The sequence below is a fragment of the Cetorhinus maximus genome, chromosome 19, assembly GCF_964194155.1.
Source record: "Cetorhinus maximus chromosome 19, sCetMax3.hap1.1, whole genome shotgun sequence".
Taxonomy (NCBI): Eukaryota; Metazoa; Chordata; class Chondrichthyes; order Lamniformes; family Cetorhinidae; genus Cetorhinus; species Cetorhinus maximus.
In genome coordinates, this window is record NC_135897.1 from 30,083,772 (window position 1) to 30,098,770 (window position 14,999).

Here is a 14,999-nt window from a genome sequence, read left to right on the forward strand (position 1 = left end):
AAAAAGAAACAAGTGCAATAGGGATTGCTTTGCTGAAGTTGCAGGCGAGGCCCATGAATTTTACAAAAATGACAATCCAGAGGCTATTCATGCCTATGTTTGCCCTTCAACTGAAGCTATGCACTCAACTCAACTTTCCTGCCCTTTCCTGGTAGCCTTTACTTTTTACTCAGCTTATAACCTATGATGCATCTAGTTAGAAAGCATCTGTTGTCAACACTGAGGTATTAGAAATAGAAAAACAATTCAGTTCTGAAACATCATTATCCCTCTCCATGAGCATAAAACATTCAAACTTTTCTGCCAATTAGAGAAGTAGGAATTGGGATAAGATGTTGCCACATTTAAAAAGGTGCTTCTCTAATTCATGCAAACAACCATCAATTCACTTGCAATTCCTCAAAGCGTTCTGACATCTCACACGTTAAAAACTTCAAAATATTAACTGCCTTAGTGAAACATTAAGGTCATTAAATAAAAACACAAAATAGAATCTGACCACAATACCAAGGTCCCAAACTATAAGAACATAAGAACTAGGAGCAGGAGTAGACAATTCAGCCCCTCGAGCCTACTCCACCATTCAATACGATCATAGCTGATCTCATTTCGGCCTCACCTCCAATTTCCCGCCCTCACCCCATAACCTTTTAACCCATTACTAATTAAGAATCTGTCTATCTCCTCCTTAAATTTATTCAGCATCCCGGCATCCACTGCACTGAGGTAGTGAATTCCACAGATTCACCACCCTTTGAAAAAAGTAATTCCTCCTCATCTCTGATTTAAATCTACCATCCCTTAGCGTAAAACCATGGCCTCTCGTTCTAGAATGCCCCACAAGCGGAAACATCCACTCCATGTCTACTTTGTCTATCCTCTTTAGCATCTTATATACCTCAATTCGATCTCCTCTCATCCTTCTAAACTTTAGCGAGCATAGGCTTAAACTGTTCAATCTCTCCTCATAAGACAAGCCCCGCATCTCTGGAATCAATCTAGTGAACCTCCTCCAATGCAACCACATCCTTCCTCAAGTAAGGGGACCAAAACTGCGCACAGTACTCCAGGTGCGGTCTCACCAATGCCTTATACAGTTGCAACAACACTTCCCTATTTTTATACTCTATTCCTTTAGCAATAAATGCCAAAATTCCATTTGCCTTCCTCATTATCTGCTGTACCTGCACACTAACTTTCAGTGATTCATGCACGAGGACACCCAGATCCCTCTACACTGAAACATTCTGAAGTTTCTCTCCATTTAAATAATAAGTCGCCTTTTTATTCTTCCAACCAAAATGGATGACCTCACACTTATCCACGTTAAACTCCATCTGCCAAATTTTGGCCCATTCACCTAACCTGTCCATATCCATTTGTAAAATTCTTATTAAAATTGAAGAATGACTTATTTTTATAATACCTTTTGTGGAAAACCTATAAATTACTGTAGTCTGGTAGAAAGAGCGTAAATGCACCTTGAAACTTGCAGGTTATCATTTTTGCATCGATTTTTAGGCTTGTTTATTAAGGTCATTTGTATGTCTCAAGCTTTATAAATAGTTGAAAATAAAATTACTCAGAATCCAGTTAAAAATGGTTATATGTGACTAAAAGAATGGTAACTAATGGGAGACCGCCAACCCAAGCATCCCTAGTTTCCAGACAATGTCAACAATTTATGATATAGCATCAGCATGAAAACATTCGCCGGGGTCAGATCCATGTCACCCATGGAGAAGGTGCCCCGTGACATTCAGCTAAATGGGGCTGCACCCAGTCCGAGTACCTGTGCCTACTCAGGTACGATAAGTACAATAGACCATATATAGATATTATAGTGGAGGAAAAGAGAAGAGTTACCTAGCAGACACTGGAGTGTCCAGCATGGTAATAGCTACGCCCTCTCCTATCAATTTTCCATGGTCTACAGGAAAACACCAAACCTGCATTGTGCAGTGTATTTGGAAAACTGGGGAAGGATTCAGAGCAGGGATTCACCGAGGGAAGATTTCTTTATGTAGACCGCTCTAGTTTTGTGGAAGGAGTTTTAACTTTTAAGGCAGGCAGGCCGTGGGATCTGCGATCCGCTGGAGGTTGAATTAGCAACATCCCTTCCCACTGCTATGGGTGTCCAGCAGACAGAGCTAGCCACCATATGAGGTCACTCAGCCTACTGAGGGAGGAGAGTCAGATAAAAGCTCAGAAATGGGCCCACCTGGTAATAATCAAACTCGTAGGAAAAAATAGGCTAAAAGGCCCACAAAAGTTAAAATTGCTGTGAGAAGAATAGGTGACCCGTTCTGCTTTTAGGAGAAAAGTATTTGTGCCTGAGAGCGAACAAAATTTTCTGGCCTGTGAATGAGTCAATCTTTAAAAAATTCTCTGTTTGCCACCAGTATACCTCCTCTTCTGCAGAGCTAAAATTCATTAACTCTTTGTAGCCTTGCCTTCAATGTTGGAAGCACAAGTTCAGTATCTGTAATTAGTTTAAACTTTAGTTCTGTGCTGTGAAAGGCAGAGTTCAATTTATAAGCAATAAGCTTCAACCTTGAAGATGTCTGGCAGAAATCCAATTTGAACTTGTTCAACTGTACTAGAATTTAAAGAAAACGGCTATTCATTTTTTGCAGACAAATTAAAGACACATCTTACTGACTTTATCTAAATGAGGTTAAGTAGTAAACATTAAAAATTGAAAACTGGTTTAAGGGAGAAAAAGGATAAGTAATGGACATATGTGAAAAATTCTATCCCCTTTTGTACTGCACTGCTAAAGAGCCAACACTACACCTTGCAGTGCTTTAAGAAGCTGGTGCGAGTGTCTCAGAGTTCACAAGCTGTCGGAAGCTCTGTCCTCTTTAGCCATTTAGTGTAAGAATGGTGAAGGTTTTATTCAACTGTGAAAGCTAACTTTTTGAGTTTCATTTTTCTTCAGTTTTATTAGTCATTTGGAAGGCATCTGAAGAAAGAAGAAAAATGCCAATTTATCTTTTCTTTTTAAGGCTCATACTATTCTGTCCTGTGCTTAAGTATTAGTCTGAATTGAATAGGAATTATTATGGTTAACTAATCTATCAAGTTGTGAAAACCAGACTTCAATCGTGTCATAGAAATTTTGGTTATTATATCAAGGTGTGTGGGGTCTTTAGACCGCACTTAAAACATTCACATATAAAACTGGCAGTTTTGAATTTTAAATGTTTGAATCATGTGAATTGGAATTGGGATATCTGAACTGATTCTGTTTAGTCATTTTGGTTATACCAAAAAAAAATCTTGAGTTGGAAACTTCCTGCAAAAAAAGATTATAAGTAGTTTAGAAACAACTGGAGTTCAATTTAAAATGCTGTTCTGTCTGGTGAGAATGTTTTCTTTTGAAATTGATAATGTTAATGATTTTTATAGTTTTTAATTCCCAAGAATTAAAAAATAACTTTTGCAAACTTAAGATACCAAGATTGGTGATGACAGTTTAAAATGGTGTTGGATTAATCTCAGAGCAGGATGCAATTAATGTGCACCTGAAAATATTTTGTTCTGTCCTCCTGAAAGCAAGCAGAGGAATTAACCCTTTCTGCTGGTGGCTGTTTTGTCCCCCACTTAATTCACCACACAACTTTTGTATTGCTGAGTGCAACATTATATATTTGGCATTATTAAATTTCAAGTTTCTAAGGTGACATACATTTGGACAATTTAGCCTATTGGGCTCTTGAAAAGAGCCTCAATGGATTCTTTGTCTTTTTAGAAAAAAGGTGACGATAGTTTCCAGGGCCAAAGCAAGCAATCCAGCAGCATTCAACATTTAAGAAGTTATGCGCTGACATCAAATGTCACAGCATGGTGACCGCCAATGAAAGACATGGTTTTAACCCATTCAGGCCATTTGTTATCTTCTGAGACAAGTGCTTGAAAAGGGTAGATATAGAAGTTAACTCTAAATTAGTTGCAAACACTTTTGTCTCTGATGCAAAAACACCATATAAAACCACCAAGCCTGGGCATCATTGTTTCCGAGATTAGAATTGATAAAAGAAATTGATAGGAGTTGCTATTTCAAGCACTCAAAGAGAAATTTACCTAAGGGCCAATCAAGTTTCATTTAAAATGAACTAAAACACTGAAGAGCAGTCTAGGTGGTTCCAGAGTATCAAAATAAATTTTTTTGGGGGGGGCAAATAAATTCTCTCAGCCCAACGACATTACTGTTGTTGAATAATTATGAAATGAAAAACACCAGGCACAATATAACAGGTTACTTTTGAGAAATAAAGGTCATCTAAAACAAAGAACAGACCAACAAAACATGCTAATTCTTGAAATCTAGTGAGAATGTTTGATTTGTATTTTAAGGGTATAAGAATATTGTATTGGACAGTAAAGTTCCTCCAGGGCTCATGAATGAGCTAGGATGGTAACTAAAGGGATGTGCAAAATTTAATAAGTGACTGAGGATAAGATTCAGAGACAGGAAAAAAACACCACCAAATGGGAATTGGAAAAAACATAAGGGCATGTTCAATGGAATGTACGAACCTGGCATGTACATTCTGGTGATAAGTTGGTGTAGGTGAGGCAATTAAATTGATAGGCAAAGATATAAACATCTCCAAGGGAAAGCTATGAACTTAAGATAACTGCATTTGATGGTAATCTGTTCACTACCTGAGGCATTGGAACTACACAAGGGGAGATGAGCAAAAATCTTTAGGCAGATACCCAACCGCCTTGATCTTTTGGTAAGATCATCTGAAAGTCCAAAAATGCCTTGTATGGGCATGACATTGGGATACCAGTGCGAGCGTGCAAACGTGATTTGTTATGTATGAAGTAACTAAAATGCCAAAATGCATGTGAACCTGCACTGAAGAATGGAACTCAGACATGCTCAGTTACTTGACAAACACCACAACATGAAATGGTTAGTGCAGCCAGCAGTGAGACAGCTTTTTTTTTTAAAAAAAGTCACCAAGGCATTAAAATACCCCATGGAAAAAATCAGGATAGAATTAAACACACAAGTAATGGTTATAAGGAACAAAATTGAAGTAAAAGGGATTTGGATTGGGGCAATTGAAGGCTAGGCAGAAATAATGCTCACTAAGAACTATCCACAAGACGGGTACAGGTGAAGGGAGAGTTGGAGAATCTTTTACGTCCATGCTTTATCTGTTTCCTGAACTTGCTATTCCATTGTAATATCTTATAATTGGTGGCCCTTTGTTGGGAGTATTTGTGGCTCAGGAGGTGGACCCTCTAGTATATTCACTAGCTGTTGCTTAAATAAGAAATGTATCATTCAGAATACTGCTAATTTACATAAGCAAGTGGGTATTGCTTTAGAAGTTGAGCTAAAAGAATATCATTGGTTATTGTAGTAATCTCAATGACTGACCTGATAAAATGAAATCAAAAGAGAAAGCAAGAGGTGTAAAAAGAAATGGCAGGGGGGCTGACTAGGAACAAAATTTGGAACATCGGAGGGTAAGGAATGCCCTCAAGCACCCTAATTGATGGAAACTGACTGAAGGATGTTTAAAGATGACTGACACTGCAGGACAGGCTTTTTCAAAAGGCTCAGCATGAGATAGGTATATTGGCCTAAAACAAATATTATTGGACTATAAGCCACTGTCAGTATAAAGTTTGTCCCTCCCTAGAATTGAGCTATAAGGCACTGTTTAATAAAAACTTTTTGTTGCAACCATAGGAAAGGAGCAACTTGGTCAGTCACTAGAGAACTACATTCAACAGGAGGTTAACAATTCCAGGTGTTTATGAGTATTACGCTTGCATTAGCTTTTAATCAATTCATCATTAGTGCTAAGTGATCCATAGTAGAATATAGGTTCATATTGTATGTTTTGATATATTTTGAGTGAACTTAATAAAGTTGAGTAATAAATCCAGAAGTTGAGCGCACTCATTATTTCCTGTAACTACCATGTCTGAACCAGAATAAGTAGACTAAAAAGTTCTACACGTTGCAGCTTCAGTGACAGGAAGTAGAAAGTGTGAAACATGCAAATAAAATCTTCTCATAAAATGTCAACTCACACAACTGGCTAATTGGAGGTCAAACATTAAGATTTTGTTAAAGTCACTTAAAAGCCAAAATCAAAACAAAAATAGTAAAAACACAAACATAATTTTTGAAAAAACAAAGCATTTTTGAAAGTATTAAAACATTTTTGAGCATGCATGTTGCTTTTAAATCTGTTATTGCCCTGTCTTCAGCTAATTTCTGCATAAGCAAATGTTACATTTCTCAAATATATTTACAGTCTTTGACAGCAAGTTACTTACAAGCTTGATTAAAACCTGGAGATGTGTTTGGGACTTGACCATAAGACTTAGTCTATAAGCACTACTGTGTGGGGGCACAGTTACCAGCTTTCCTAGGAAGAAAGATTCCTAAACTGCATCATCTTTAAGTTATATAGGTGAAACATTCGTTTTGAACTCTTACAGTATTAAATATGTACATAAATCCCTAGCATACCTGATTTTAAAAGGAACCCAGAGGATGAGAGGAAATCGCTTGGAGCACCCAGGCTGGAGTGCTGGTCCTTGGGATGATTCAACCCTTAAATAAAAAGTGCACATAATTTAACCTTCTACCTCAACAACTTGATTTTCTACAGTAATGCATTGTTTCACTGCAAGATGAATGGGATGTGCACAGTTCAAAGCATAACTATTTCTGAAATGCTATGCAGTGCTGAAAGTATTTATAAAGGTTTTCTGAAAACTGGCAATCTTTTTGAAGTTGATGTAACAAATGCATTGTTGACGTTCAGATGTACTCCACTCTGACAGGGAAAAAAGTAGCAAGATAATTAAAAAAATATATTTTGAAGGGTATCTTCAAAAAACTGAAATATTAAACTGGGAAATTCTGATCAGTCTAATGCAACATCAAGTGGATGAAAGTCACAGGCCTTAAGTGTTACTTCTGTTTCTCTCTCAACAGACGCAGCCAGATCTAAGCATTTTCAATTTTTATTACAATTGCCCTGAGTCATGGGTCTCAGGGCTTTCACTACAGTAGCTAGGGAATTTAAATTAAATTAATTAAATAAACAAATCGGGAATAAAAAGCCAGCATCAGTAAAGGTAATCATGAAACTACCAAATTGTCATAAAAACCCATCTGCTTTGCTAACGTCCTCAAGGGAAGGGAATCTGCCATCTAAACCCTGTATGTGACTTAAAACCCAATATGATTGCCTCTCAATTGCCATCTGAAATAGCCTAACAAGCAACTCAATTGTATCAAAAACATGACAAAAATCTATAATAAAACAGGATGGACCATTAGCATTGGTCTAGACACCAGATTGGAACATGGTAAAGGTGCATTTAACTCAATTGACCCTGGTAGCACTCCTCACTTAGATGTGAAGGTATGCCAAAATTGGAACAACCATCCCATAGACTAGTCAAGCAACAGCCTTAGACATACATACTCACTCATATCTTTCTGCCTATGCCCCAGAATCCTCATCACCATCCCTGGGTATGCCCTATCTCACCAGTAGGACAGTTACACCAGAGTGACGGCACAGTAGTATACGTCAGAAGGGAGTTGCTCCGGAATCCCTTGAAGTCTAATGGCTTCAGATCAAACATGTACAAGAAAAACCACCTGATTACCAACCACCTATCTCGTTCAGCTGCTGAATCAATACTCCTCTATGGTGAGCACCACTTGGAAGAAGCTGAGGGTAACAAAGGTGCCGAACATACTTCAGAGGTATGGATCTTCAGTGCTCATCATCATGACTGATCGAGTTGGTACAATCTTAATTAACATATTTGCCAGAATTGGCCTGCAGCAGGTAGTGAGAGTACCAACACAAAGTGACCTTGACCGCAAATTCTACCTATCACGGATGCATCACTCCTGTATTGGCAAGAATGACAACCATAATTCCTTAGGAAGACAAACTCCTGTCTTTAGAAAACAACCTTCACAATGTAGTGTGGCACTACCATTGTGCTAAATCAGACAGATTCAGAACAGATCTAGCAGCCGAAAACTGACCATCCATGAGGCACTGCATCATCAACAGCAGCACAATTCTATCCCACCACAATCTGTAACCTCATGACCTGGCACACCCTTCACTCTACCATTACCATCAAGCCACGGGACCAATCTTCGTTCAATGGGTAGTGTAGGAGGGCACAGAAGGACCAGCACCAGGTATGCTTAAAAAGGAGATGCTAACCTGGTGAAACTACGTGGGATTACATGCATGCTAAACAACACGGAGCATGCTAATAAGAAAACTGGGCAATCCCACAAGCAATGGGTCAGATCAAAGCTCTGTAGTCCTGCCACATCCATCGTGAATGGTGGACAATTGAACAGCTAATGGGAGAGGGGCTCCATGAACATCCCCATCTTCAATAATGGCAGAGCCGAGCACATGAATGCAAAAGACCAGGCTGAAGCTTTTGCAACCATCTCAACTAGAAATGTCAAGTGGATGATCCATCACAGCTTCCTACCGAGGTCCCTCCCATTATAGAAGTTAGTCTTCGGCAAACTCAATTCACTCCTTATGCCGTAAAGAAACAGCCAAGCTTGGTGGATCACCGTATACGTCCTAGGCTATGGCTCTCAACATCCCAGCTGTAGCAGCGAAGGTTTGTTCTCCAGAGCTAGCCATTATTCTAGCCAAGCTGCTACAGTTCAGCTATAATTCTAGCATCTACCTGAAAGTGGAAAATTGCTCAGGTGTGTGTCATGTCCACAAGAAGCAGAACAAATCCAGTCTACTCTCAAACATCAGAGTGATGAAAGCAACGTTCCCTGTAAGCTGCGTGGTTGTGCAGCAACCTGAAAGATGCTGTGCAAGCAGCGCACAAATCAGCCCCTTTGTTACTGCATAAACAAATCTATTGCACACTACAAAAAAAAGAGGGTATGTTGGATGTAAGACGCCAACAGTGTTATCGAGCAACCCTTACTCACCAGAAGTCTGTTCAGTTTGGGTTCTGCCAGCACCGCCCGGCTCCAAATCTCAATATAGCCTTGATCCAAACACGGACAAGGTACAAATTCTAGGAGTAAGGCGAAAGTGACAGACCTCGACATCAAAATAGCATTTGACCAAGTGTGGCATCAAGAAGCCCCAGCAAAACTGAAGTCAATGTAAATCAGGGGGAAAGTCATATCGAGCAAAAAGGAAGATGGTCATGGTTGTTGCAGGCTAACCATCTTGAGTTCCCGAACATATCTTCAAGAGTTTATCAGGGCAACGTCCTAGCCCAGCCACCTTCAGTTACTTCATCAATAACCCTCTCCCCAACATAAGGTTAGAGATGCGGATGTTTGCTGATGATTACATGGTGTCCAGTACCATTCACAACTCATCATGAAGCTGCCCATGTCCTCTTGCAGGAAGAACTGCACAACTTTGAGGCTTGGGCTGATAAGTGATGAGTAATATTCCCCCCCACACAAGCATCAGGCAATGACCATCTCCAACGAGAGAATCTATTCACCTATTTTTGACATTCTTTGGCTTTACCATCACCAAATCCTCACTATCAACATGGGGAACATGCCTGACCAGAAACATAACTGGTTCAGTCCCATAAATAGTAGTTTACAAGAGCAGGGCAGAGGCTGGGTATTCTACAGCATCACTCACCTCCCAACTCCCCAAACCATTCCATCAAGGAAAAAAATCAGAAGTGTGAAGGAATACCCTCAATTTGCCTGAAATTAGTTCAGCACCAACAACACTAACGATGATGAACGCCATCCAGGACAAAGCAGCCCACTTGACTGGCATGCCAACCACTACCTTAAACATTTATTCCCTTCATTATTTGTGCGCTGTGGCTGCAGTGTGTGGCATCTACACAACAGCAACTCACCAATGCTTCTTCAACACTTCCCAAACACACTAACTCCACCCCCAGATGGACAAAAACAGTAGAGTAATACATCTGATATAGAAATATATTGCTATTCCTTTGTCACAGGACCACAATTCTGAATGCAGATCACCACGGCCTTCCCAAGGGCAGACAGCGATGGGTCATAAATGCTGTCCTTGCCAGTGACACCCACATGCCCTGAATGAATAAAAGCAAAAGTCAACCCAGCCAAATACTCCACATTCCACTGTGAAAATTCTCGTTCGGATGAAATTCAATTAATTGATTGAAGTAAAAATCCAAAACTCAGTTCACCTAGTAACCTTATAGCTACCAGATTAAATTTTAGCCCAGGTTCTGAGTGAAAAGAGCATCCTTTCATTCAACCATATTTTAATGCCCCAAAATGAATTATGCATATGAAGACAGTGTACATCCTGCTGGAACAATTCAGTATAATAAATCAATTAACACTTCAGATTTGTTAAACTGACCTGGGTCTTTTCTTCCTGGTTTTTCAAACCGCCGTTCTCCCCTACCAAAAGTAAAAACAACTTAAATTTCCTTTTAGTTAAGAGCCACAGTGCGAGCATAGTAAGAGATTATTCAACGTTGAAACCAATTTAGACAACTGGTCAAAGGAATGTTTTTAAGTAACCAAATCTACTTCATTTTACTCAGATCTGGAATCCTCCACAAGGAGTCTCTTTTACATACAGTATAGATTTGAATGTTCCAGGGATCCAAATATCAACTCCTGAAATCAAAGGTTTTTTTTGTAATCAACAATATTATATTTCCTACTGATGTTCTATTGAAATCAAAATATGTAGCTTTGTTTTCCTAGAATTACTGGTCTTTCTCTTATGGCATTGTTATTGGGGAGTAGTAGGACATACTGTTTTATGAGAATGGATGAATAAAACATTAATAAGGTCACTGAAGTTTACAAAGAAACAGTGAAGTAAGTTGTAAAGTTTTTTCATCGTTTCCTGGGAATGTAAAGCAACTGCGTAAAACGTGATGCAATTGATTTCTGTGATGGACAATGTTGATATGAAGAATGTGCACTAGGCACAATCCTTTCTTAATGTACAGATATGCTCTGAATATGAGTATATAGCTTGTTTTACTCTTGCATAGTAACAATATCAACAGAACTCCATACTACCATTGGTTATTCTCCGTTTAAAGCAACCCTCCCACAATGGAATACAAATATACTGCAACACTTGGGAAGTTAAAGCAATGCTATATATTTTCAGAATAACATTCTGTAACAAGAGTCGAAGCAAAGGAAGAACAAAATTGCACTTATGTAGCCCTTCTCAAACCCTCTGAATCTCCCAGGCCTTTCACAGCCAATTAAGTGCTTTTTGGAATGTAGTCACTATTGCAATGTATAAACTGTTCTTATTTAGCGTAGTTTTTAATGAAATGCTACAAATTGTTATATTTTATAATATAGAGATGACTTATTCGATATGCAAATAAAAATTAGTCAAACTCAATTAGGTATTGATTGCAAATCAGTCCTGAGAAGTCTACATTGCCGTTTCACAAGTTCAGACATTTAAAAGGAATAGCTAGCTATAATGTAGCAACGCAGGGACTGTACGCTGTTGCATTAATTTTAATGTGCTTCTGTAGGCTGAAATTTAGATAGGGAACTGGCAACCTCATCTTTTCTATGGTAAAGTAGAAAAAAACTTGAAGTTTTATTTAAAATTAAATACTAAGTGCAACACTCACCAAAATAAACCCTTCATGAATAGCTTTAATGGGGAAAATTTCAAATCCATTCACTATTTCCTAAAGCAATTCTTTAAAGCTAAGATCAGCATAAACCTGTTAGAAATACAAGTTTAACATTATTACTGAATTCAAGGTGCTAACAGAACTGAATGGTGGCAAAACACAACCACAAGAACTTCAGTAAGTATTCAATATTATACGGCGCATGCATGAGCTTTAAGATTAACAAAGAATATATCACTGTGGCATTAAACCTGTCAGCTACCCTGTGTCTCATGCTCCAAGTCAACTACTATCCTCAGTAGTAATCTTGGAATTCCATGACTTTTTATGTAAATTATTTTATGGAATGTGGGTATACTATTTATCTATCTCTTTGGCATGATTAAACAAAAATATGTGGACATTTACTAATCATTATTAATATAATTATTAACATAAAACTGCTCTATAACTTCTGCTTCTCATCTACTTTTTGGCCTGGCTCGTCACTTAAGTTGTGTCAAAGGAAGGGTGCATTACTCAGTTTTCTTTGAAGCATCAAGACTTATACAAGCATTCTACCAAATCAAAAATCACCACACAATGATTCCTGAAGTGCTGTAACGAGCAGTTTTTGGCTCAAAGCTTCAGACAGATCCTACAGTGCAAGTTCAAAGCTCTGAGTGCTTGTATATTTGGAGCTGCAGGGAGTAAGTAGGAAGCACAATTTGTCCAAGTTTGCAAATGTCAATTTATTCTCCTAATCCGATTAGATCACTTCCTTCTAAATTTATGTAAAAACATTTCACGGTTCCCTTGGCTTGACTTAGACATTATGACCGTTATCACTGTACCATGAACATTACATATCCTAATAAAGTAAATGCAAACAAAATTGTACATCACAAATTCAAAACTACAGCCTTTCAAAGTTATCAATTGTGCACTTCAAGCTGACAGATACAGTCATCCTTCCACTTTGCAGTCATTAACTGCACACTATTCTTGAAACTCTATGTTAACTGCTTGGATGCAAGAGATAAGAGAATGTTCTGAAGTAAATGTTCTCATTCCTCTGTGAAATTAACATCTACTACCAATAAACTTCAAATATATACTGCCATAATCTACAAAATATGATTTTTATGTAATTAGTAAGTTGAAGCACTTGCCTTACCTTGTGACTTCAGCAGGGGAGTAAAGCTAATTGGATTGCTCTTTCAAAGAGATGGCACAGGCACAATAGGCCATATGCTCTCTGCCTGTGTTGTATGATTCTGAGATTCTAAATTAAAGCTCCAACAAACCTACGTTGTTAGACTTGGAACTTCTGGGTAGATCCGCAGCACAGATCCCACTTAGGTATCATTATTCAAGGAAATACTGACGCCAACAGCAAACTTAAAAAATACAACTACAGTGTATTCTGATACATTGGAATACACGCAATTTGAGGAATAGATTAAATAAGGATGGTTTTCTCATACCATTTCGGGGAGCATCTATTTTCTGCACCTACTGTGCTAAGTTGTTATTGTGATAAGTATGCTATTGCAATGAAAATGATTCAACTCCAAAATAAACATTAGGAAACAAAAGAGCAAGAAAGATGTTATATAAATGCAACCTGTTAAAAGTAGAAAATGTTTAAAAATGCATCGACAAAAATGAAAATTAGACACTGTGTCAAAGGACAAAAAATTAAGAGGGGCGCCCATATCTTTGGCCAAAAAAGGGTATTTAAGTTGTTTTGAGACAGAAGAGGCGAAAGACAGGTTTAGGCAAAATATTCCAGAGCATAAGGCAGAGATGATGGTGAGGCAAAAGTATGGGGTGGTGCACATAATGCCCATATCAGAGGAATTAAGAGTTCAACAGGGATTTGGGTAGGGCTGGGATAAAGGGGCTAATAGTCATAGATGGACTGAGCAATAGGCTGCTAATTTTAAAATTTGAGGCTTTGGGGACCATGGCCCAACCTAGATCAGTGAGATCAATGGTGGTGAGCAAGAGAGACTAGGTGCAAGATTTGATACATGCAAAGTTGAGCATAATATGAAGCTTTATATTGGATGGAAGATTGAAGGCTAGCTAGGAGAGAATTGGGAAAACTGAATCTGAGGTGGCAAAGACACAAATGAAGGTTCCAGCGGCAGATGGATTAAGATTAAGGCAGAAACAAGCAATATTATGAAGTCGAAAGATTGAAATAGGTGGTCTTTGTTTTAGAAAGAATGCTGGGTCCAAAATTCAGCACACTGTTGAACAGGATGCTGAAGTTACAGTCTGGTTTAATCTCAAGTTAGTGCTAGCAGAAGGCAAGTTTAATGAGTTTGTCTTCCAGGTGTTAGGCTGGAGGAAATTACAGTTCATCAGAGGCTAAATATCAGACGAGCACTTCGAAAGAGGCATTAAGGCAGTGGAATTCGGCATCGCCATAATTGTGGAAGCTGGCCCCGTGTCTTGAGATAAGGACAAGATCTCCAGCTAACTCCCAAAGTAACAGCATGGAATGGGCAAATAATTCATTGCTAGTGATGTAATGACTGGATATGTAAAAGTGGAACCAAAGCAAAACCTATCAAGATAATGGAGGAGACTGCATCGAAGACTAGAGAAATGTTGGAAGTATCTAACTATTTTATATTCATTAATATTGGCGAAAATATTAAGCTCTAACTGAATCAGAGCCAAGCTACCACAGTGATGCTTTAATGTATCAACTCACCTTTCTTCCCAACTTTGTGATCTGTGCATTTCTCGAACTCCTCGACCAAAACCTCCTTCACCTTCATCAAAACTTCTTTGGTAAAAACCACCTTCACCTCGCCCTCGACCTGAAGAAAAATATTTGAAATAAAGACTTAGGGTATAAAGGTAGGCTTATACCTAGTTCCCTGTTGCGTTTTTTTTCGCAATATATTTTGATATGTTATATTTTTCAACACCGATTTTCAATTCCCAAGATAAAGAGCTTGGCAGAATTATTACTAAATAGAGGGTTGATACATCTACAAAGAATTCTGCTGCATATACCAAGAAACTCCTCCACATGGAACCAGAAACTGAATCCAGCCCAAAGGGGGAGAGAGAGAAAGAAAGAAGTTCTGACAATCAGAAAGGTCCTACTTGAAGTGAGTTTTTGATCATCCTTGATATGTACAAAATTGTCCATAATGCAGCCTGATATTGGCAGTTCTCAACATAAGGAAAGAAAATTAAACTACAGTCCGAAAACCAAACATTTATTTCAAGCTGCGCCACATGACTTCCCCTCGTCACTGATATCGTTGGTCCAACTGGAAATTCTTTGGAGCTGCTCCCACTCCACAACCATGCTTCACTGAAATACTGCGGGA

At 38.5% G+C, this 14,999-nt stretch overlaps 1 protein-coding gene across 4 annotated transcripts in view; it reads right to left on the minus strand.

Annotated features, from left to right (window-relative positions):
- The window catches only part of gigyf2 (GRB10 interacting GYF protein 2), a 168,296-nt gene that overhangs the window by 107,577 nt on the left and 45,720 nt on the right, over positions 1 to 14,999 (minus strand). For all 4 annotated transcript variants that reach the window (XM_078563647.1, XM_078563645.1, XM_078563646.1 and 1 more), the window contains 3 exons: positions 14,369 to 14,477; positions 10,398 to 10,438; positions 6,509 to 6,592 (listed from right to left, as the gene is read on the minus strand). In XM_078563647.1, coding sequence (XP_078419773.1) covers positions 6,509 to 6,592; positions 10,398 to 10,438; positions 14,369 to 14,477 — 234 coding nt within the window. The remainder of the gene's footprint in view (positions 1 to 6,508; positions 6,593 to 10,397; positions 10,439 to 14,368; positions 14,478 to 14,999) is intronic.